The sequence below is a fragment of the Sinocyclocheilus rhinocerous genome, unplaced genomic scaffold, assembly GCF_001515625.1.
Source record: "Sinocyclocheilus rhinocerous isolate Xijiao unplaced genomic scaffold, SAMN03320098_v1.1 scaffold540, whole genome shotgun sequence".
NCBI classification, from domain to species: domain Eukaryota; kingdom Metazoa; phylum Chordata; class Actinopteri; order Cypriniformes; family Cyprinidae; genus Sinocyclocheilus; species Sinocyclocheilus rhinocerous.
The window spans coordinates 215,898-242,260 of record NW_015653461.1 but is presented as its reverse complement, the minus strand read 5'-3'; the positions used below and the strand labels follow the sequence as shown (position 1 = coordinate 242,260).

The following is a 26,363-nucleotide window of genomic DNA, read 5'->3' as shown; positions in this document are numbered from 1 at the left end:
AGTCACTATATAGTATAAAAAGTAGACTTGAACTGTTTCAGGACAAGTCAACAACGAGTTGTAGATACAAGTAGCTACAAGGTGACTTGACTTGACTTGACAAGTCAGCTTGAGGCAAGTTGCCATGTTTTTTAATACATTTTAAAAGTTGCAATTTTATAGAATTTGTTTAAAAGTTATATTATGTTCTATTAAGTTGTATCAAAAACGACGGATATTTTTGTAGTAGGTTACTTTTTGCATTTTTTTGGTGTCGTTAATTTTCCATTTTCAAAATTCAGCTTGTTTCTACTGAAAATTCAAAAAGTTCAAAATTCCAACAATTCGATTTTGCTTAAAAAAAAAAAAAAACTTTATAGGACAACATACCCCAATTTGAATATAACCCCCCAATTAAATATATGGTGAATGAGTTTTTGGAATATTCATTGCTGTTCAAAGTTTGCCTTTACTATTAAATGCATTGCAGAAAAACCCCACAGGAAATTGAAGTTCAAAGTGTCTCCCTTTAGGCATTACATGTACATTTAGTCATTTAGCAGATGCTTTTATCCAAAGCGACTTACAAATGATGACAATAGAAGCAATCAAAATCAAGTGCTTTGACAATGGCAGTACAAGTAGCAAGGTTTTTAGATAGATAGAATAGAAAAAAAAACAGAAAGATCGTGTTTTTTTTAATAGAAAACAAATAGAGTGCAAGTCTTAAAGGGTCGTGTTTTTAATAAAAAAAAGAAAACCAATAGATAAAATAGAATTAGAATAGAGAGTGCTAGAGTTTTAGGCATCTCAGTATAAACACGCTGAAAATGTGCGCTTTTATTTCACTTTGTTTTACTGTGGAGTAATGTTTCTTTTTTTGATTCTATTGAGTGGCCTGCGCAGTCGCTGCGCAGAACTGACGCGCTCGAGGCCCCCGCGGGAGCGCGCGCGCCGACAGCTGATGATGCGCGCGAATGAGCCGCGGGTGCGCGCACTGACAGCCGAAGGTTCTCCGCGATGACGGACACTCCGATGGCCCATCATCATCACCATCATCTCCAGCAGCATCAGCATCCGCATCCCTGAGCTCCGGACAGCATCAGCATCATCCTCATCCTCACCCGTCCTCCATGCAGCAGAGCCGCCGCGCAGCGCCTGTCGCGTTTCTCGCCGTCTGTCCGCGCTCCTCCTCCGCCATCCTCTGCGTCTGAAGCCGCTCCGCGTCCATCACCTGCTCGCCGTGTCCCGTCTCCATCCTCCTGCAGGATGCTGTCCTACACCGGGATGCTCGCGCTGCTCCTCGCGATGCTCCCATATGTATCATCTCAGAACGGTAAGAACGCGCTCGTCTGGGATCTGTGTAATCTGCTTTAGAGGTCGATGCCATCTTTCTGATGACAGACACCCCGCTGCATTACAGTCAGGCTGGTTTGTGGAGCGCGAAGGCTGGAGAGGAGATTGCGCGCAACACAAGTGGGAATGTTTGCACACAATCAGGGCTTATTTTAATAGTATATCCCTAAACGAGGAGTGTTTTCCTTCGGCTCACCATATTCTCCAGAATAATTCGTCGTGTTGTTTACGCTCACCCTTCTGACATTCACATCTTCGCACCTGCGATGAGGAGATCTCATGACTGAGGAGAAACCTAAACATTATGTAATGTCCTGATGTTGAAAGTTACTAATACGTGACCCTGGTCCACAAAACCAGGAATCTGAGGGTGCAAAAAAAATAATAAAAAATAAAAATTTTGAAAAAATCACTTTTAAAGTTGTCCAAATGAAGTCCTTAGCAATGCATATTACTAATCAAAAATTTTACAAAAATATCTTCATTGAACATGATCTTTGCTTAAAGGGGTCATATTTGGCATGAAAGAAAAATCGATCATTTTGACCCATACAATGTATTGTTGGCTATTGCTACAAATATGTCACTACTTATGACTGGTTTTGTGCTCCAGGGTCACATATAGAACCAGGTTTTAGTCTGAGCTAGAATGCAGTAGGAGTTCTATGTAAGCGCATCTGCTTTAGAAATGGAAAGCCGCGTCTTTGTGAGCGGTAAATAATGAGTGCGTGTCCCTGAAGGCATGTCTCTGACTTTACATGCTGGACTGTCACAGCTGTGACCAGGAGAGGGCAGATATATCACCTGCAGACAAACAAGGCCAGGGTATTCCCTCTTCAGGATCCAAAAAAAAAAAAAAAAAGGAAAGGGGAAAGAAAAACAACAGCAAAGCATCGGTCAGTTTTGTGTCCAAAAAGGCTGTTTTTGTGCAGCGCGTCACCAGAAAAAGCATCTGGCGAATGTAAACATCAAACATGATCTGGACAGAAGCAGGTTCTGGCAGCACAGATGTCTGGCTGTAAAATGTGTAGTCGACTAGAAATGTATTTAATGGGCTTATGAAAGTTTTATTCAATCCTGAGAATATGTTAGTGTGGCTGAATGGCTGTTTTAACCAGATCAGGTAGACAGAGATGGTCCGATGAGAGGCGTGTAGTTTCTGCACCAAATATTAATGCAAAATATTGACTTTCAGACAGGTTTCCCGAAACGTCTGGCTGCTGAAACTAACATATTAATATTTTAAAAGCCTCACATTGTGACCAATTATCTATTTATTACAGCTCTATAGCAGGGTTCTTATATAACTAAAACTGAAACTAAAATATAACCATTAAAAAAAACATTTTGGTCACTTGAAATAAAATAAATGTTAATGAAATCAACCATAAAAACTATTGATTTCAGCTTCCACAAATTAATAACAGCAAATATATGTATAAATAAACAAGAACTAAAGTCAAATACAATTATGCTCAACAACTTTAAACTTTTTTAATTCAACATATTAGCAAAAACTATAATGGTATATCAATTATACTAAAATAATGCTGCTCTATATATTAAACTTGGATCTATATAAATATCTATATAAAATTTGTCTCAGTCTCTATATATAGTTGTGACCCTTAAAATAAATTTTTTTTTTCTTTTAAATGTTTTTTCACCTTTAAAGTGCTTGGTAAAGAAAAGTAATGAATAAACATGCTCTGCACTTATAGCAGATACAGACATTGTTTTTCTAAATTTCATTATGTTGTACAGAAGTGTGTGTGCGTGTGTGAGAGTGAAGGTCTGCTTTGATTTGTTCAGACATAAGGTCAGTGGCTCTCCTGGATAATCCAGCTATTGTTTGATAAAGCCAGCTGAACAGATTCCAGACCCTCTGTAGGCACCATGAGCTCGACTGGCTGCTTTCTCAGGGCTGAACTCTGGGATTCAAGCTCCGATGCGGCCCACTCAAGACTTAATATTCAAATCTTAATATTAAAATATGCCTAGAATAATTCAGTGTTTCCTGAGACCAACTGAAAGCAATAATTCAGAACCCCAAAGGAACAAGCACCTCATGTGAAGTAGAGTTGGTTAGAGGACATGTTTAGTGGTTAGTATTTAATAGCCAGGCATTTGACTGTTATCAGCTTATTCTAGCCAAGAACTGCCCACTTATAAGGAAGAGACAACCTGAGCGGACTGTAAAGCGTTTTGTTTTTAAAGACAATCAGTCAGATTTGAATTGGCATTGTCAGCCAGTGTTTGTCATTTTTGCATGCAATATGAATCAGACAGTCTTTGACTGGACTTTTAAGTAAACTAGTGTTCTCTTGTACCTTTGACAAGGGGTTAAATGCTCGTAGAAGAACTAGGTTTGTAAGGTGAACATTGACATTATTCAAACACTTGGCATGACATATTTGGTGTAAAATAATTACACTGTATAAAGTGATGTTCTTTCTCAGTATTTTTGTTTTCCAATACAGTCATCTAAAATTATTCTTAAATCAAGATGCATTTAACAGTACAGCATTGCAATAATAATACTGTCAAGGTCATGAGTTCAATTCTCAAAGAATGCATGAACTGATAACATGCAGTGCAAATCATTTTGGATAAAAATGTCTGTCAAATGCATAAATGTGTAAATGTAAATTTGCAAGGATGTAAAATGACAAGATATAAAGTCTAAAATTTATTTTTGGTAAATTCATCAAAATAAACTGCTTTTGCTTAAAATGAGACAAAAAAATATGCCAATGAGGTCAGAAAATAAACATAATTTAAAGAGAAAAATATTTATTTTTCTGAATGCAGGGCAGATTTTGCTGCTATTTTAAAAACAAACACAATTTTATCAGAAAACAAACTTATGTTATTTCTTATGCATCTCAAGTAAATGCATCCTGATTAAAAAACAAAAAACAACAATACGTATTTGTATTGGAAAGCAAGAAAAAATACAAAATGATTAAATATAAAAAGACAATTATGATTGTTAAAGATATTTTAAAATAATTCTTAAAGTACTTTCTTGGCATGATTGGGTTTACATAAAATATTGCCAAAGCAATATTACAGCACTAATATATATATATATATATATATATATATCATCACTGATATTCAGGGTCACAAAGAAAAGTCGTATCTATTTGTTGAGTATATCAAGACCAGCCTGAGACGTTAGTGCTGCTCAACCAATGTGAGTTTGGGGCGGGAATTACTGTTCAACTAGGGTGTTTGGGAAACCTGTTTTTATCATTGCATTATTTTTGCAATATGTATGTGACGCCAGTGGCACAGAAATGCATGGCTCCAGCTTCATTTATTAGATCTGAATCCCAGCATTCAGACTGGCTTCATCCCAATCTCAGTCTCACTTCTCACATCTGCACACAGCAGCTGTGCAGCGATCTGCCGCCTTCCCTTCACACGCTACGTTACCTGCAGCTCATCTTACTGTTAATGAATTCATCTGATTGTAGGAATGAAGATGTAAACAGTGTGTAGCTTGCATATATAAAGCCCTGAGCCATTACTGACTGTGCGCTTCGCTCATAAGAACAGCAACAGATATCTACAGGACTGTAAATGGCTTTGCTTCATTCTGCTGCATGCTTCTATTATTAGAACAGACACGAGGAGCGCAGAACTGTGGCTTTGTAGTTATTTTTGCGGGAGAGAATCCAGTAACTCTTAATGGACTGGGGCTTTATAGGGCGGTTTGTGTTTGTCATTCGGTCAGTGCTGTCTGTAATAGAAGCAGAAAACCACACTGTAATCTCTGTCTGATGGAAAGGCTGTATTCATTGTGGCGTGCGGCGTGAATATGTCTATGAACCATGTCTAATCTGGCCTCATGAACAATTCACGGTATAAAGGCACTCTTCTGAGTATAAATAGCTCACGAGTTACAGTGACATCCATAGCCGACAGCCGTGAGATTGAAGGTATTTTCAAGGGATGCTTGAGTCACAAATAAAGATTCTGTCATCGTTTTCATGACTTCTGTTCTTTGGTGGAACACAAAATAAGAGCTTTTGGGCTTCGTTTATGATATGATTGTTTGGTTTTGAGCAGTATGAACATTCTGCTGAACGTCTCCTTTTGAGAAAATAAAAGTGAATGGTGACAGAATATTCATTTTTGGTTGAATTCAAGTTGTGAGCTGCAGCTTTTGAGATGCTAATTACAGTATTAATCCTATTTAAGGCAGATATGCTCACATCTTTGGCTTATGGCTAGTTGACGTGTCCTGTGGTGAGACATGCTATACTTTATCTAAAACTATTTAAACAGCATTTTGATCATTCTTCTTGCAATTATTATACATGTGGATTTTCTGACCTCATATTAATTGAAATATTTGTACTTTTAATTCATTTGTCACACTGCAGAACCATTTCAAATGAGCTAGTGAGGACTGTTAGAAATGGAGGGAACATCAAAGAAATTGTAGATATATTATTCATATCAATATTATTTTGATTAATGCAAAACATAAGATAATAAGATATGAATTCTTGTTTTTTTGAGAAATGTCATCAAAATGAAGTGTTTATCCATAAAACGAGGCAAACATCTGTCAGTAGTCTCAGAAAAATAAACTTAATTCGTATTTTCCTCATAAACTCACTTAACTATGATCAGTTTCCATGTGGATTTTCTGACCTCATATTAATTGAAATATTTGTACTTTTAATTAATTTGTCACACTGCAGAACCATTTCAAATGAGCTAGTGAGAACTGTTAGAAATGGAGGGAACATCAAAGAAATTGTAGATACATTATTCATATCAATATTATTTTGATTAATGCAAACTTTGGCTTATGGCTAGTTGACGTGTCCTGTGGTGAGACATGCTATACTTTATCTAAAACTATTTAAACAGCATTTTGATCATTCTTCTTGCAATTATTATACATGTGGATTTTCTGACCTCATATTAATTGAAATATTTGTACTTTTAATTCATTTGTCACACTGCAGAACCATTTCAAATGAGCTAGTGAGGACTGTTAGAAATGGAGGGAACATCAAAGAAATTGTAGATATATTATTCATATCAATATTATTTTGATTAATGCAAAACATAAGATAATAAGATATGAATTCTTGTTTTTTTGAGAAATGTCATCAAAATGAAGTGTTTATCCATAAAACGAGGCAAACATCTGTCAGTAGTCTCAGAGAAATAAACTTAATTCGTATTTTCCTCATAAACTCACTTAACTATGATCAGTTTCTCAGAAAATAAGACTTCTTGTCATTTTGCATCTCAAGTACATTATATCTTGATTTAAAAATGTTGACATTTTTCTACTGAAAAACAAGACAAAAATACAAAAAGATTATGATTATGACCATTTTTGCACGTGACATGATTGTGTTTACATATAATATTATAATATTAAATTGCATTATACACAAAACCATTTACAAGGAAAAAAATACAACATTGGCATAAAAACTACAATTAAATTAATAAAAATAATAAAATAAGGGGTTAAGTAATGAATTATATATATATATATATATAAAATTTGCGTACACACATACATATATGTGTGTGTTTAAAATAAAATAAACATTTATCAAGACATTCTGATAAAAAAAAAAATGTATGTCTGGTGCTGTACATCCCATATCCCAGCTGAACATTCAGAGTTATTGTAAGAAACTCAGCTTTGGCCATTATTTGTTGTGTATATACAGTCATCTTTTGAAATCACATGACACGTTGATCCGTGTATGAAAACGGGCACATGTTGTTCTTTGCGAATGGCAGGGCATTAACTCAGAACGCTGGTTGAGATTTACCAAAAATTCATGTAACACCTGCGCAAACCGTTAAGAGTTTCTACCGCAGAAAAAAAATGACTCATTCTTACCACCTGTGTTAGATACTCCATATGCAATTTACGGGTGACGTTGTTAGAAAGAAGATGAAGAAATCACAGCCTGTCATGGAAGAGAAAAGGATGCGACATGCACTGCAGCGTGACTCTAAAATCATGATATGAATGAGGATCACTGATTATTGTTTAATATAGTAGACAGATTGACAGGCAGACACTCGTGACCCGTTCCACCTACTCAACACTCGTGTGTGTGTGTGTGGAAATATGGCAGCGGTAGCTTGTGTTTTTGGATCTGCGTGGTGTTTTATTGTCCTACAGTGAGCCGTAATTCCCACCGGAGAGGTGAAAAACTCAAGTGCTCCCGTTAACACACTCAAGCTGCCAGATCCCACCGTTAAACGCCTTTTTTAAGTTGGCACGGGTTGCTGTTAACAAAAGCAGGTTAACACGTGAGAATATTAGAGTATCATGTAATTAGTTCAGAATTAGCAGCATTGCAATATTGAACAGTTTATTGAAACTGAATCATCTTTAAAGTAATAGTTCACCCGAAAATTGAAAATTTGGATGGCCTCAACCTCAGACCATCCAAGATGTAGATGAGTTTGTTTCTTCATCAGATTTGGAGAAATGTATTATTCCATCACTTGCTCCCCAACCTCTCACGATCCTCTGCAGTGAATGGGTGCCGTCAGAATGAGAGTCCAAACAGCTGATAAAAACATCACAATAATCCACAAGTAATCCACACCACTCCAGTCCATCAGTGAACATCTTGTGAAGCCGACATTTTTAAGTTCAAACTTCAGAGTCCATAATAATCCATAATAATGTTTCTTTCAGTGAAAAAGCTGGTCTGAATCAGGAGAGAAATCTGTACAGATCAAGCACTGTTTACAAGCCAAAACAACACGTGGATCGATTATTATTATATGTAGCTATAAAGATAAAAAAAAAAAAAGCATCTCGATGGATTTGTTTCTTACAAACACACAGCTGTTGGCTTCTCCAGATGTTAACTGATGTACTGGAGTGCTGTGGATTACTTGTGGATTATTGTGATGTTTTTATCAGCTGTTTGGACTCTCATTCTGATGGCACCCATTCACTGCAGAGGATCCACTGGTGACGCAATGCTACATTTCTCCAAATCTGATGAAGAAACAAACTCATCTACATTTTGGATGGCCTGAGGGTGAGTAAATTGTCAGCAAATTTTCATTTTTCTTTTCATCCTTTAAATCTAATAGCATAATCTTGAGACACATGAACATGCAGAAGTAGCATGCTGGGCGCAAGTTGATTTGATTGAAAAGCCTCAATGAATGCGTGTCATTATGCACCGCTGTATGCACCATCCAGATGTTTCTGTTCCCGGAGAGGCTTGCGGAGAATGGCGCTCCAGTAGAGAAGGTGTGAAAGCCCAATCTGTTCGTTAGTGTGGCTGAAAGCTCCAGACACGGATGTCTTTATTCAGAGAGAATATAATTATGGTTCACACGATCGTGCCTCAGGCAGGGAATTCAACTACGTGAAAATTGTGTCTTTTCATAGCTCACTCCACACACCCACAGACACACCGGCTTCCATCCGTGTCTCTCTGCTGTTTCTGAACACCTGAACGCTCACTGAAATCAATCTCAAGTCATTGTCAATACGACCAGGAACATGCATTTAAAGTCTAATTTGATTTCATGTTGACCTTGCATTTCTAGATGCATGAATGTTAAAGGCTAGTGAAGCATGTCGACACACTTCTGTCTTTTAGTAGTGTCATCTTCCTGAGCAGAGACAAACGAACATGCTGAGCTTGATCCATCTTGTATTTGTGTTTAGGAATGATGATTAAAAGACAGCTTAGGCGTCCTCTGAGCGCCGGTTCATTTGTCATCCTGAGATTATATGACAAAACCACCTCAGTCTCCTTGAATGACCTGCCAAAATGTTTCCTTTGCCAGTTTCTTGAGTGTAAAATGAGAAAATTACTTTCCAAATATCCTTTTAGATACAGAAAAAAGCGCTAATAGGGCTGTGTAATGAAAATTTAGTGCGACTTTTGTTTTATTGTATCATTTTTATATTGTATAATTATTATTAATATATTATTACAATTTTAAAAAAGTGTTTTCTATGTGAATATATTGTAAAATGTAATTTATTACTGCGATCAAAGCTGAATTTTCAGCATCATTACTCCATGATCTTTCAGAAATCATTCTAATATGATGATTTGCTGCTGATTACTATATTACTATATAACTATGTTACTAATATTTTGTGGAAACTGTGATACATGTTATTTTTCCGGATTCTTTGATGAATAGAAAGTTCAAAAGAACGGCATTTATTTGAGACAGAAATCTTCCATAACATTATACTGTAAATGCCTCTACTGTCACTTTTGATCAATTTAATGCGTCCTTACTGAATGAAAGCATTAGTTTCTAGTAGTGTATATTATGTTATATCACGGATATCAGATAAATCACTCAGCCCTAACACATTTTGACACGTTTTATTGATATTTGGCTGCGAGTTCCAGCTCTACTGTAGATCTGAAAATGAGACACATCGTGAGCTCACAGCGCTCTGGGATGATTGAATCCCCATCTTGAGCAGTCGCTAGCACTTGGAGGCAAGCCTAGCCTGGCGTCACGGGCGGCATTCATCACGCACCAAGGTTAAACTGAACTGCAGTTTAGAAACTATAAGCACAGTCATCATGTCAATGTGATATTTCATACTTGCACCCAGAGGAAAGAACCATCACAAATGAGATCTGTCGTTGATTCTGCTAGACAGTAATACGCTTTTCTTTATCTTACTGAAGTCTCCTGCTTCTCTGATGTTTCTCCTGAGAAAAAGACCCCAGTGAGATCTATTCAGATTCATTTAAATGCACAGTACTCTTGACTTCTGAACAGGGATTTGAGGAGAAACATCCGAGACATGCAAGCTCACATTTGCTTGTTTTCATGTAGTTTTTCAGATTGAGTCTGAAGATGATTGTGTAGAGATGCAAGCGAATCTCCTCCAGACTGTGTGTGACTAAGGTTACATGTTTGTGGCTGACGCCACCTGTGCATTAGTCAGCTCTGACATCTCACGGATGCATGTGACAAGCTGATAGTGGTACGATAAACAGGAACGATGTAAAATCATCAGGGGTCGACAGGAATCGAGTCGCAAGTAGATCTGATGTGAGATGCAAGCATATTTCTTTTCTCCGCGCCCGTGAAATTCACCTTTCCGTGGGCTCAGTCTCTCGCCGTGAGAGCCGTAATGCTGTAAACTCCAGCAAACCTTCATGAATCATTTCATTTACAGGCCCGGTAATCCGTTACAGTAATAACTTCATCTCGAAGGGCATCATCCTTTCGTATCTCACCGTTTCCTGGGATAAATAGGGATGCGCTGATGGTATTGCCATCTGGATCTCTGCAAAATACCTTTTCTTAAGCACACAGAATTTCAGGGCTCACTGCAAATAAATAAATAAAATAATAATTTTGTCTTGTTTTCTGGTAAAAATATCTAAGCGTCCTTAATACAAGATACATATATTAGAGAAGCAAAATTGTTTGAAATAAGACTTGCTTTAAGAGAATATATCTTGAATTAAGTTTATTTTTCCTACCTCAGTGACAAAATGCTTTTTCTTGTCAGTGAGGTTAGAAAAAATAAAATAAAAGTCCAATTTAGGTAGAAACTTCATTGAAGATATACAGTATATTCTAAAAGCAAGAAAGCAAGCAATTATTGTTTTACACAATTTTGTTTCTCAAGTAAATTCTTATTTTTATGGATTTGTAGATGTTTTTTACTGGAAAACATTGGTAAAAAAAAAATGCTGCTTAAGCAAAATTAGTATTACTTGTACATACAAGTAAAAGCATTTAGTCTACATAACTATTTATCCAATCTGCATTTTCAATTTTGCTTCTCGAGTAAATTATTGTTTTTAAGAGTTTTTACATGGTTTGTAAAGGAAAACATATTGGTGAAGACAAAAATACTGGCTGAGAGATACTGTTATTATTATTAAAAATGTAAATTAAAATTATCTCTTTATTCTTAATGATTTATTCTACATATTCTATTTATCCAATCTGTATTTTCAATTGTGCTTCTCAAGTAAATTATTGTTTTTAAGGATTTTTAAATGGTTTATTACTACTACTACTATTTTTATTATTATTATTTTGCAATGCTGCCAGAAAATATTTTACACAATTTTGTTTCCCATTTTTAAGGATTTTTAGATGTTTTTTAATGGAAACCATATTGATAAAGACAGAAATGGTGTTTAAGATAATAATAATAACAATAATAATAATTTGTATTATTATTGCTGTTATTATTATTTATATGCAGTGCTGCCAGAAAACGATTTTATCAGGCAAAACATGAACAATGACCTTAAAGTGAAAGCATTTATTCAAACCATTTATCAATGCTATATTTTCTACCAAACAAAGAGACGGTGAAAAATGGCATTGAAGACATGCTAAAGGGAGATTCGCTGATTCCTTGAGCATCACTAAATTATCCTGCCAATGTGAAGCATAATGCAGCATCCTTCCAGACTTTATATACTGCTTTATGTGCCAATGTTTTTATCTGTGTAGGATTTATCCAAGATATTAGTGAAATGGTTAGAGCATTAGAAGTAAATTTATGTGTAGAAATAGTAAAGAAGCCTTTATGGAAACATATATGTGAATGTGTTTAAACTAAGGGAAAGTTCACTCAAAAATGAACGTTCTGCCATCATTTACTCAGACCTGTATGGGCATAAGAATGAGTAAATAATGACCAAATGTTTATTTTTGTTTGCAATAGCCAAACATGTCGTTTTAAGCCTTGAAGGTCATATGTGTGATAGGGGGTCCATTAACCTGTTTCTCACTGATGCTCTTTTATTCTGTCTTCTACTATTTTCCAACTGTTTTCCACTCATTTCTGGCTCGTTTCTTCTTGATTTGCATTTGGATCATTCTTCTTTTGTGTTTTCCAACTGATCGGACGCTTTGGTTTTCTCTCACACACCCCTTTTCTCCCCGTTTCCCCTCACACTTCTTCCCCTCCATGGTTCCCTCTTCCTCTCCAGCTGGGTTTGTGAAGTCGCCAATGTCAGAGATAAAGCTCACAGGAGACGCCTTTGAGCTGTACTGCGATGTGGTGGGTAACCCCGTGCCGGAGATCCAGTGGTGGTATGCCGATATTAACAGGGCGGACTCCTTCAAGCAGCTGTGGGACGGTGCCCGCAAGCGACGGGTGTCCATCAACACGGCGTACGGTGCCAACGGTGTGAGCGTTCTGGCCATCTCCCGCCTCACGCTGGAGGACGCCGGGATCTACGAGTGCCGGGCCAGCAACGACCCGCGCCGCAACGACCTTCGCCAAAACCCGGCCATCACCTGGATCCGAACGCAAGCCACCATATCCGTGCTGCAGAGTGAGTGCTCTATGTACTGTAGTAGCTAGATGCTCAAGTGTCCCACTGTGTCCCCTGTGCACAAGCAGCTACGCACTAGGGCTGGGCGGCGTGGTTTTGATATTGCGTTTATACCAGTGGTGCGATTTGATTTTAATGGGAGTGATTTAGTTTGATATGTCATTCTGCATGCAGCTATAATGATACTGAATTCAGCTGATGTGCATCATGTGTGTGCATCATTCTGAAATGAACTCAGAATGCATTTAAAATCCCATGCAATTTCGGAATTTGAATCGAGGAACTGGAATTGCATTTGAAAAAGAATAGAATTTTTAGACTGCACAAGGGTTACACTGTGGTCCTTAGAGGACAAAAACGTCTGGTTGTGGATGACCACAAACCCAGACAAATCCCTGCTCTCTGTCTGCCTCTCCTCCTCCTCCTCACTCCTTCCTCCCTCACCCTACATGCCCATCCTGGCTGTTTCTGTGTTTCCTGTGTTGCTTGGGTTCTTTATTTTCATTTCATACGGACTCAGGAATCTTTTGCCTGTTTGTTTTTCAGTTTTGCGTTGCGTGGGTTGTTTTATTTACTTCAAAGCCTGACATTGTGTGCCCTGTGCAGAGCGTAAAGCCTAACGGCGCTTTGAAGTCATGCCGTGTTTTATCTGTGCATTTTGTCCTTGGAAAAGGGTGGATGGGACCAGGAAGAAGACACAAGGAAAAGGGGTAATTTCAGTTATACGGGCAATTCCTTATCTCAATATCTCAAAAAAAAAAAAAAAAATCATAATCTTATCTCTGGTGTAAAACTGACCCGTGTGCGTCCACAGCTGGAGAATGACCTTGTGCCTTCTTTGCATTTACTGTTTGCCCGTGATTCAGTAATGACATGATATTCCTCCCGCTCTGATCCCCAAACATAAACCAATCAGTCGGGTCTGATTCATTTATGTGTGCTTAACTGAAGTTCAGGGATTACTGTCCATCAAGGGCTTGCTAAATTAAGACAAACATCTTTCTGTGTCAAATAACATGATATCATATTCTGTCATTACTGAGAGTCAGTGTTGTCATATTATATCCATGTGATACGGCATCATCACATGCATATAACAGGCTATACATGCCGAAGCGTATAGTTTGTCAACAGGACCATGTCCAGATTGATGGTGGTCTTGTCGAGCTTCTCGTGTGCTGAGGCTGTAGACTGTAGTGAAAACCTCCCAAACCTGCAAAGCTCATTTTAATATTTATTAGGGATGCACCGATGTATCGGCAATTATCTGTTTTAAACAGCCGATGATCAGAGCTGAGTTTGTCCTGTCAATCAAAAGCTCTCAAATTGTCCATTTTATCACAAAAAAAATGTAAGAGTCTCTTCTACTTTAATACTAGTTATAGCATGAAATTATCATACAAGAGAATCAGAAGGTGTTGAAAGATACAGTACAACTTACTGAAATTAATCAGGTCTCATGTAATCGCTCAGACAGAGTTTCAGCCATGGAAAGATGCCAATTGCTTATGAACGATATGTCACTTAATGCATTCACCTCAGGAAAGATATCCAGTGTTCACAGTTGGTTAATGAGCTATAAAATCAACAGAGAGGAGATTATTTACTGTTAATTATATATGTATGTTCGAATAAATCTTTTTATGAAATTGAGTTGAGCACAAACATTTCAGTTTTTGAGTGTGATTATTATATCCAATGTTGGGTAAGTAATTACTAGCTACTAATTAGATCTTCAACAGTGTAATTAAATTCCTCTCTCCAAAAAGTGTTGCATTACTTATTACTAATTACTTTTTAAATCCCATGCCAACCTCAGCCAGTTGAACAATGCAAGGATTTAAATTACAGAAGAATTAAGAGTAATCCCTTACTTTACTTTTTCAAGAGAAAAGTAAATAATTACAGTAATTAATTACTTAGTAATGCAGTACATCCAACACTGACTATATCTGATAATAAATTGCATTTGGATGTAATAGTTTGAGCTCTGCTGTTAATTTTAACCTTTAAGATTATAATAATGTACCAAAATGAGAGAGATCACTGTACTGTTTACGGCATTAGTTGGAAGAGATTTTTTTTTTTCTTAAAGTGATAGTCCACCCTAAAATGAAAAGTCTATCATCATTTACTCACTTGTTTCAAATTTGTATGAATTTCTTTCTTCTGTTTTGAATAATGTTGGTTACCAAACAGCTGATGGTAGCCATTAACTTCCATAGTATGAAAAAAAAAATTCTATGGAAGTCAATGGCTACCAGCAACTACTAGTTTGGTTACCAACATTCTTCAAAATATCTTCTTTTATGTTCAACAGAAGAAAGAAACTCATACAGGTCTGGAACAACATGAGGGTGAGTAAATGATGACAGAATTTTTGGGTGGACTGGTCCTTTAAGAAAGAGATATTGATATCGGCAGATGTCATTCTGAATAATCGGCTCTTGGTATTGGCAGAGAAATTTAGTATCGGTGCATCACTAATACTTATATTTTCACCCCAAACTTCTCTTCACAGTTTTCCTTGCCAAACTCCTCATCGGTGACTGATGATTGTGAGCAGGACAGATTGATTGACCATTAAACTCTCTCCTCTTAGCAGGTGACCTCCAGATGACCTTCGGCAGGATCTCCAGAAGTTCTCGTAGCCGTCCAGACAGATAGTGTGTAGGTGAGGGTAAGCAATCTGACGCCAGCCAAGAGAGAAAGAGAGAGAGTACTAGCAATAACGTTCCCCTCGGCTAAACCAAACTGCTGATGAAGGTGTAAGGAATGCTAATTGGAGGATGATCCCGAGCCCCTCCCAGCGGAGCGGGAATAATATCTGGAGGTTTACTGTACAAACCAATCACAGGGTGATTATGCCTCGCCCTGCTTTTTCCAACTGGGTGCTGTGGTTGCTACGGTAGAGATTCACACACCCGGACGCTTCGCTCAGTGATGTGCGTTTAAATTAAAAGCTTATTAAATGAGGATAAAAAGTAGTGATGTTTTGTTATTTGAGCCCGTAGTAGTCCCAGAAACAATCTGCAGACTTGCCGTGCTTCCGTCCTAATTTTGAGGGAAAATCTATGGAATGTATTTGAATATTTAAACCGTTAATATGATAAAATGTGTTAAATGGAGAAAAATTCACTCCAAAAAATATTTAGACATACATTTATCTGAATTGCATATCAAATGTCCATCCTTTTGGATTATACAGTTTAAACATAAACAGGTCAGATTTCTGTAGTACTTATAAACTGTTTTAAATACACAATAACCAGCTTTATATGTTTATCAATAAATTCAATTGGATTCAAACTCACACATTTTAACTAATTGAATATTAGTAGTTGCTCCACAGCTAGTCATATTTGTAAATGAATAAATTTAATTATTTTTAAACAGATGCTATTTGAATACATAATTATTTAAATAAAATCAAATTGATGCAAATAGTTAATATTAAACTATGCCATGATTTTTTGAATGGAGAAACCTGTATGACTGATACCTTAAATTAAATTTATTAGTTTGTTTATTTTAAAATGAACTAATAATGTTAATGTTGAAACCGTGTAATTCAAATGGCATTATGTAATTCAAATGCATAAATAAAATAATATTAAATAAATATTTTTTTAGTGTTTTATTGATAGCTAAAAGCATCATTTGGCCGTAATATTTCATAAATAGGACGTGTAGAACTTGCATGACAGGCATTTGCAGATTTTTTTATTTTTATTTTATTTTGACTGTCCTTTAGACAATAAATTATTGAAACAGTAAAACATTACTACTGGATATAAATTTTGGCCACTGATATATGCCATAAAATGCCAAGAGAAAATAAGCTGAACAGAAACAGAACTGTTATTCGAAACTTTGCAGCTTGCACATGAAATGATCCAAGTTGAACTGGATTTAATGGAAACTGTGGAAGATGGATGATTTTGCTGTAAAAGCGTCCTCGTTTTCAATTGATGAGGCTCATAATGGTGGTCCGAACAAAACTGCACGTTCACTTTTGATTCTTGATTGTCTGCAGGTGCAAATTCAGTGACTATTTTATGAAATGTGTCACAATAGAAGAAATTGCAAGCCATTTTTGTCCCATTTCAGGCAAGTATGGAGGTGTATATGCTCTTAAAGGGATAATTCGCCCAAAAATGAAAAATCAGCATTTATGTGTCTTTTCAAACCTGAATGACTTCTGTGGAAATCAAATTGATTTAAAGACGAATGTCCAAGCTTTTCTAGTCCACGGCTGTTCTCACATGCTGTGGCTTCAAATACATGATTTTTGTGGACTTTCATGATGTTTTGGAGCTTGGTGGTCGCTGCTTCCTCTCCAATTGCATTGTATGAAAAAAAGCAGCTCACTGCAAACATCTTTTTTGTTTCACAGAAGAAAGCAAGCTTTGAAATGACGTAAAGGTGAATAAATGATGACCGGATCTTTATCTTTGAGTGAATTTTCTTTTTAAGCATCAAGATAATCTATAAATGGACATGTTAACTTCCTATAGCCAAAACTAAATTAATTAATATGGTGTCTCCATTCCCCACACAGGACCGCATTCAGGAAGGTCTGAAGGAAATATGAATGTCCATTGAGCACATAATGTTTTCTTCACTAATTGTCCTTGTACGTTGTCTTCGTTTCAGAGCCACGAATCAATGCTTCCGATCAGGAGATTTTGCAGCCTAAAAGCGGGCAGGAGTTGCCCATCACCCTTCAGTGTAACCTCACTAACTCACACAGCACCCACCGGGAGACCTTCTGGATGAAGAACGGACAGGAGATTTCCAAAACAAGGACAGAGCACAAACACACCGAGTTCAAGTGAGATTTCAATGTGAAACCAGTTTATTGGTGCTTATCATTGATGTTAAAGAAATTATTTTTTATTTTTTTTCACTGTGACATGCTGTCTGTTACCACAGATTAATCATTTCAACTCGTCCCTCACATTATAAAAACAAGCAGGAACCATGTTGATAGATTAAGAAAGCCCAATATCTCAGCAGGCAGCACTGCAAATAAATGTTTAATATATGTATTCTGTATTCCAGGCCTGTTACTCTGCACTGCACTGCTTAGTCTGGCTGACAGGTGGATGGATCTCATGAAAATGTCATATTTCACCCCAAAATCAAATAGAAAGCAAAAGAAATTATATTGTGACTTTGCAAAAAGTTACATTTTTAATGCATTATTTTTTTTTATTAGATTTTTTTGTCTGTAACCTAACCGTTATTCCCATTATTCTTGATTGTGATCTCTCAAAAATATTATATATATATATATATTGTGTGTGTGTTTATTTATTTGTTATTGTATTTTATTCTATTGTTTAATTCCATAATTATATTAATAAATATTATTCTATATATATTAATGTATTTTATTATATTATACATACATACACACATATATATATATATTATCATTGTTAATTTTTTTTTTGACAGGACAGTAATGAAAATCATGGCACGAAAAATGAAAATATCAAAATGCAAAAATCTGTGGTTCTTAAACCAGACTTCATTTACATTTAATCAAAACATCATTTATATGTTTCATTATTTGGATTTGAGAATCTGATTTCTCAACGTCTGTTATTTATTTCTTTGACTTTGGGGTGAAATTTCAGAAGAAGCTTTGTTTCAAACTGTATTTCAGGTACCTGTGAAGTCTGTAATATGGAGCTCTTCTGAGATGAGGATTTTAGTGTAGCAATCGCAGGAATCTCTGAGGACAATCAGGATGCTCAAGCACAAAATCTCTTTAGTAAGACGTCTGATCAGAGCGAAACCCCCCACCAGAGCTTTCAGAAAGTCTTGTCAGCCGGCCGAGAGTGATGTGGCGCAGGGCGATCTGCTGTCAGACTGCATGTCACAGGCTCCGCAGAGACGCTTGCACTCAGAACAGACAGCTCTAGCTCTGCGTAATCAAGCTCCCAAAGCACATCTCCACACAGCCTGAAAAATGCTTTCTCAAAATGTTGTCATAATAGGTTTCTCTGTCTGATGATTAATAATGTAGTGTTTTTTCAGTGATTAATATCAGCTCTTAAAGCAAAGGCTCACACAAAAATGCTTTCATGTCATTCCAAACCTTATTTTTCATTTGCTCTTTGCTTCACAGGTTTATAGTGAAAACATTTAAACTCAAAAAAAGACATTTATGTATGCATGTATATAAGAACTATAACGACGTATATTATATGTTAAGCCCTCTGAAGTCATATGAAATATGTGATAAGACAGAAACGGAAGTAATCATTTGCTGAAAATATATATATTCAGGATTAGTGGCGTTTTGTAGCCCTTTTTTATATGAATGAAATTAAGATTTCTATGGAAGCTTGTTTCTACCATGGGATAAAAAAAAACGAAAACGGTAATAGCAGATTTTTAATCTCAAAATTCTGAAATTTTGAGTTGATCTTATCTGACTTTTTTCTTGCAACTTTGAGAAAAAAAATCAGAATTGCAAGATATAAATGCAGATTTGGAAGATATTAACTTGCAATTGTGAAAAAAAGTACTGTGAGATAAAATGTCGCAATTGTTTTTTTTCGTGACAAAAAAAAAAATTTGAACTGCACAGAATTGTGAGAAATTCAGAATTTATATCTTGCAATTCTGGAAAAAAAAAGTTGTGAGAAACTCAGAACTGCCAGAAAAAAGTGAGATGTGAGATATGTGAGAAGTTGCAATTATTTTTACATTTTATGATGGAAACAAAGTCAGAACTGCAAGACATCTGATTGGCAAGATTTGAAATGCAAGAAAGAAAGTCAGAATTCTGTGAATCTTGTTTCTGGTCCTGCATTTACTGTAACAGTAGAGCATGATGCTTGCAACACCAGGGTCATGGGTTTGATTCCCAGGGAATGCATGCATTGATGTAAACCTTGAATGCAATGTAAAGGTATCTGCCAAATGACATAAATGCAAATGTTCCTCACACAAAGATGCTGTATGGCTTCAGGAGACTTGAAATATTGTGCAAGCAATGTAAGCTTATATGGGAGAAAATGAATTCTTCAGATTTGGATTGTTTCGCTGAATAAATAAAACAGCATACAGGTTTGCAGTGACATGAGGGGGAGTAAACATGGCATTTCCAGTTTTTGGTGAACTGTTCCTTTAACAGTTTTGTGAAGATGTTCTAGTTTTGAGCTGGCAGTGATTTGTGTTTCTTGTTTTGTAGGTTAAGTAAACCGAGGACAGACGATTCGGGTGAATACATGTGCGTCTACACCTTTAAGTCTGCTCCCAATGCCAACACTTCCATTGAGGTCAAAGGTAGGAAATCCTTTCACAAAAATCATTAACATACTGTTACCATCCAAATGCTGTTGCCATCCAGTAGAGACCTAACCCGTGTTATAATTAGGTATTGTTTGGAGTGTAATTAGCCTCTCTTCACCTTAAAATAAACTCAGTGGAGAGCAGCAGTTTGCCGGAGTGAATCCAGACAGTCACGTCCTGAAGTCTCACTGTGGCTGAAGACGGCGATTGCGTCTCGTTAGCATTTGTCCGCGCGGTGGGTGGCGTAGTGACACCCAGATAGCTGCTGTCACTCATAATCAGGCCAACCATCCGGCCTGGACTTCATAACGACTCAGACGTGCTGCGACTGGATATTTCAGACGCTAAATGAAAAGCACTCAGAAGTGGAAGGAAAAAAAATGTGACGAATGACAATCTTTTACAGTTTTTAAATTTTTACTTTTTTGTGTGTGTGTGTGTTTCTCATTAGATTCTAATTACTGTAATACAATAATTTCATATATTATTCATATGAAATTATTGTATTACATTTCATATATTATATTTCATATGATTTTAACTTATATACATTTTTATTTTATTTTAAATAAAATAAAATAAGCATAAATTAGTACATGACAAATATACCATATTTTTGCATATTACAATTTATTTGCAATTGATTTATTAATTATAAATTAATTTATATGTATATGTATAATTTATATGTATATATAACGTATATGTTTATGATATTACAGTAAAAAACTAATTTAAAATAAATTAGCACGTGACAAATCAATATACCATTCGTTTTTGAATATTGCAAAAATAGATGTTATTTATTGCAGTAAAAACTGTAATACTGTTTTTATTTAAACTATTTTAATTTAATTTTTTTAATATAATTTCATTTAAATAAGCATAAGTTAGTATAAATACTATTACAAAATATATTTAATAGATTTATTTAATTAGTTATTTCTTACAGTAAAAAAATACTATTTTTAATCATACATTTTTTATTTGGATTCATTTTAATTTAATTATGCATAGACTAGTATTTGGCAAATAGACATACCATTTTTGCATATTACAATTTTATTTATTTATATTACTTTATTTTATTGAAGTAAAAAACACTCTAATACCATGATTTTAACATTTTAATTGAATAATTCTTATATATTTTTATTTTAATTTAAATAAGCATAAATTAGTACATGACAAATAAATATAATATTGTTTCGTTGTTATTGTTGTCGTTTTGCATATTAAATAAATTATATTTTTTCATTATTTTTTGTGGTGAAATATGATCCAGGCATGTCCTTGACTCGTTTTGAGGTTATTAGCTTGTTTTCTGGACAGTGGGAGCTACAGATGACACAAATAATGTTTGTATGTATATGAAGTGGATTGTGATCTCCACTAAAACAGTGGCAGCGTCGCTCGCAGCCACAAACCCCCGAGACCCGACACAGTCTGAGCTTGCCTGCGTGTTCCTCGCAGTTAAGCCAATTTGTTTTGACACGGCCGTCAGACGCACTGAGCATGCCCGGACCATTATGTCAAGGCTCTCTTGAAGCGTTGCCTGGTTACGTAACGCGCTGATATCGCTGTCCGCTTTGGCCGGGCTTTTCTGCCCCGAGTCTGTGAGATGACAGCATTCAGCTCCCATGTGCCACAAGCTCCGTTCTGCTGCTAGAAACACGCGATGAGGAAGTGCAGCCCTCATCCTGACGTATTGTTCCTGTCCTGTTTCTATCTCTTTACATGCACAACTGGAGCCACAAGATGCCTTATGAGCTTATTCATATCAGTCTTGTTCAGGAATAAACGTGCAAGTATTTTGGTGAATATTTTTTAATGTCTAATCATTTCACAAAGACCGAAAAAGGAGCAAATGAAAACATGACCAGGTCACATTTTACCACAATTAACAAATTACATTAACAATTAAATATTTATTTAAATTCACAATTAAATATTTATTCATTTATATTTATTTATTTTGCAAAAAGAAAATGACATCTGTTTTTAGGACTATTCAAATTATTTGTAATTTCCATTTTTCTCAAATGTGATTCTCATTTGATTTTCTTTACAGTAATTTTTTAATCATTAGTACATCAAATACTATAGTATACTATAATTATGTACAATTTCTATACAATTTAAATAATGTATGATTTTTTTTCTTTATGACACTAATATGAATGAGATTTCCTGAATTAACAGTATTTACAGTGAAAATATTTGTATTAGCAATTACATTCTTAGAAATTATATTTTGACATAACTTGTTTTGTTGTTTTTTTTGCAAAAGAGAATGACACCTATTATTAGGACTTTTAAGAAATGTGTTTTTCCAGTGTTCTCAACAGTGATTCTCATTAGAAACAGATAACAGTAATACATTCATTTTCACTTAAAAAATAAATAAATGTATTACTGTTTTTAACGATCAAATACGAATATAAAATACTAATATAATATCAATCTTTTTGTCTCTCTATACATATATATATTATTATTATTATATATATTATGAATATGATTTATTATATATAGTATGAAGTTCCATTTATGATTTTTTTTTTCTTTCTGACACTAATAAGAATGAGATTTCCTGCATTAAGATTTTTTATAAATACAATTTAAATATAGAATTTACACAAAGAACTAATCAGATGTTTTGCATTAAGGTAATTCAAATTTAAATGTGTTCAATAGTCATGAAAAAAAAAATAATGGTCCTAAAAAATAGGATTCATTTTCTTTAATCAAAATATGTGTTATTGGTTTCTTTGATTTTGCGCTGAAATATGACCTGCACATGATCTGAGATTCACCCGAATACAAAAAAAAAAAAGTCCTGAGGCCCAGTGACATGAGACAAAAATATCCCGTCTTGGATATCAGATGAATATGAGGTTCTGTCGTCCTGTGGGAGTCGTTCAGGTTGAATGTGGCCCATCATGCAGTCTGTCTGTTCACCCTCAACCGCTCCAGTCTTTGGCACCTTCTCTCTCTCTCTCTGGTTTTGCACTCTGAGGCAGCAGATGGAGGTTTGCGCGGTGGGTTGGGTTGGGATTAAGGCTCTGGATTCACTCCCAGTGTTTCTAATGGCAGGAGTTTACTGTCCACTATCATAATCTGCCCTGTGCATGCATGTTTCAAGCTCTGCACTCCCAAGTCTTTTTAAACAGCAATATACTGTGATGTTTGTGCACAGTAATCACAGATCGCTCTTCCATACCGTGGCATAATCGAATTAAATCACATCAGGTGCGGTAAACCCCGGCCTGTACCTTTACGTGTGTTTATATTTAGTAAGACATTATCAAGGAAGGATGTCGGTGCGCCATCTGTCGTGCGCGTGAGTCATTTTTACTCCATACATTGGCCCTGCATGAATTCCTGTCTCGATTGTGCTGTATATATTCCATCTGTCGCAGATTGCATTGGGTTTGGGTTACACAAGCTCCTTCCTTTCATGGCAAACGAGAAGCCCTACAAATAGCAGCGTAGAGGAGCTATCGGTATCCCGACACCGTTACCGATCTCTGCCCGGCATTGATCACACATTTCCGCTGGCGATCAGGATTTGAAAGTGTGCCAGGCGATGGGGTGGAAAGAAGGGAGAAAGAGCCAAAGATTCACAAACGGCTCAGAGACGCTGTGAGAGAGAGAGGAGAATGCTGAGCTCACTGTCGCTTCTCAAAATGTAATGTCTTATTTTGGATCATATTTCACCACAAGAAATCTAATTAACAAAAATTGGAAATTATTCAGTTATACGTTATATACAGTTATACATACTGTTTTTACAATCAAATACTAATATATACTACATTTATTACATACATTACAGTATAATAAATGATGTTGTGATTAGAAGGAGGCTGATTTATTGTGTCTCAGAGACACTGTGAGTGCGTATAATGCCGAGCTAAGCTCCCCATCGCTTTTCTGCCCGTGACACACACACACACACACACACACACTATCCTCAGAAGGCACGTGCGCACCATAATTAGAGCTGGTGATGTCAGCCAAGTTCCAGTCCACGCCTTCTCCATCCTACACGTTCACGCTCCGAGATTCGTTTCATCCTGCTTAATTGCACGGAGGGAATTACGGCAATTTCGGAGATTAGCGGCGGCTGCAGAAGGTGCAGCGTGTTAAAACGAGCGAGGCGGAAGGGGGATGGAGGGGGTTACGATCATATGCAGTATTTATTAATTCCGGGGAATATTGGGTTGCGGGGGTTTGTGACATTGAGCTGTGTATTATCCAGTGAAGGGGAATGATGGTGACTCAGCACATCACAGAGGGGAAGCCTGAATTACCGCGCCCGCGGGGGGTTGCTTTTAATTAAGTCTGCGCCATCTCATTACGTCAATCATTTGTGGTGTTGGGATACATGGTTATGCAAGAACGATTAAAATCCAAAACATCCAAAACTCTGTGAAATCAAAATATGAGTTTTGTGGCTTTTATTTGTATGCTGTATGAAGTTGTGTTCTTGCTCAGTATTTTTGTCATGCTTTCCAGTGCAAATGTCTAAACATTCTCAAATCAAGATACATTTATCTGAGATGTAAAATTACATGAGAAGTCATTTTCTGAGAAATCAAGAAAACAGGAAAACGGCTTAAAACAAGAAGAAAAAAATAATAAATCAGCCAGTGGGGTCAGAAAATAAACTTGTTTTCCCTTTTAAGTAGATTTTTTCTGACCCCATATTTCATCTCAATTCAGTTTAATAGTTTAAGAAAAGAAGACTTCTATTTTTATGCTATTTTGCATTTTCAGTTATTTTGGTCATGTTTTCCAGTACAGATATCTAAACATTCTAAAATTGATAAACATTTCCTTGAAATGCAAAATGACTTAAGATATTAATCTTGTTTTCTGTATGTATTAATGTATTAAGAGTTTTCCAGAAAAAGACCAAAAATACTGATGACTTATCTTGCTCTCAAGTGTATGCAAATTTTTGTCCAATCAGATGCTGTCTTGAATGTGAATATCCCGCCCCTTGACCCTGACATGAGTTGACTAGTGTTATGATATTAATTTGCTATTTAAACAACCCTTTGATTTGTCATGTCCCAACTTCCTGTTTCAAAAGGAGATATTGTATAGGAAGTATTATTAAAGGTAGTCAGTTTTGATGTCACTGCTTTATGTCTCAGTGCTGGTACAATTATGAAGTGTTGCTGGTTCAGTCAGTATAAGGAGAGATTCAACAACATCGTGTCCTTAAGCAGGACTCCGAACCATACAAATTGCTCTGATAATATGTTCATGGCAGCGTTTTTAATGATTAAATTGTATGAAAGACACGGAAAAGTGATGAGTGATGTAAAAGCATCATTACAGGTAAACTCTTCTGTCTCTGCCCAGCTGCTCCTGAAATCTTCGGCCACAAACGAAGCGAGAACAAAAAAGAAGGTGAAAATGCGACGCTGTACTGCAAATCAGTGGGATACCCGCATCCTATGTGGTTGTGGCGCAAGAAAGTTGGTCGGGGATCTTACATTGTACGTAAGCAAGTCATATATATAATATATATCCATATTCTGCTCACCAAGGCTGTAATTATTTAATCAAACATACAGTAAAATTGTGAAATATTATTACAATTTAAAATAAATGTTTTCTTTCTGAATATATTGTAAATGTAATTTATTCCTGTGATGCGCAGCTGAATTTTCAGCATCATTGCTCCAGTCTTCAGTGTCACATGATCTTCAGAAATCATTCTAATATGCTGATTTGCTGCTCAAGAAACATGTCTGATTATTATCAATGTTGAAAACAGTTGTGCTGCTGAGTATTTTTGTGTGAACTACGATACATTTTATTTTTCAGGATTCTTTGATGAATAGAAAGTTCAAAAGAACAGCATTTATTTAAAATGAAAATCTTTTGTAACATAATAAATGTCTTTACTGACACTTTTGATCAATTTAATGCATCCTTGCTGAATAAAAATATTAACCTTAAATGTTATTTATAGGAATAGTTCATCCAAAAATACAAATTGTGCCATCATTTACTCTCCCTCATGATATGACTTGGAATCGCATTGAAATTTATTTCATAGACAGAAGATGATTAGATGAATTTTCTCTTCATTTTCTCGTAACAGGACATTGACAACAGCACCGGCCGCTTCTTCATCATCAACAAAGACAGCTTCACAGAACTGAGTATCATCAGTCTGGACATCAGCACAGACCCGGGCGAGTACGTCTGCAATGCCTCCAACATCATCGGCTCCAAAGAGTCCATGACTATCCTGCGGGTGCGGAGTCACCTCGCCCCTCTGTGGCCTTTCCTGGGCGTCCTGGCCGAGATCATCATCCTCGTGGTCATCATTGTGGTTTACGAGAAGCGCAAGAGGCCGGACGAGGTTCTAGATGG

The 26,363-nt window shown here is 36.1% G+C and overlaps 1 protein-coding gene across 3 annotated transcripts in view; it reads left to right on the top strand.

Moving 5' to 3' along the window:
* Positions 1–869: 869 nt before the first annotated feature.
* Positions 870–26,363, top strand: part of LOC107715830 (neuroplastin-like) — a 35,503-nt gene continuing 10,009 nt past the window's right edge. The window contains exons 1-6 of one of the 3 annotated variants that reach the window (XM_016522043.1): positions 870–1,315; positions 12,306–12,653; positions 17,310–17,487; positions 19,864–19,958; positions 25,341–25,477; positions 26,089–26,362. In XM_016522043.1, the coding sequence (XP_016377529.1) occupies positions 1,249–1,315; positions 12,306–12,653; positions 17,310–17,487; positions 19,864–19,958; positions 25,341–25,477; positions 26,089–26,362 (1,099 nt within the window). In that variant the 5' untranslated portion in view covers positions 870–1,248. The remainder of the gene's footprint in view (positions 1,316–12,305; positions 12,654–17,309; positions 17,488–19,863; positions 19,959–25,340; positions 25,478–26,088; position 26,363) is intronic. The other 2 variants (XM_016522042.1, XM_016522041.1) reach the window with 2 other exon arrangements.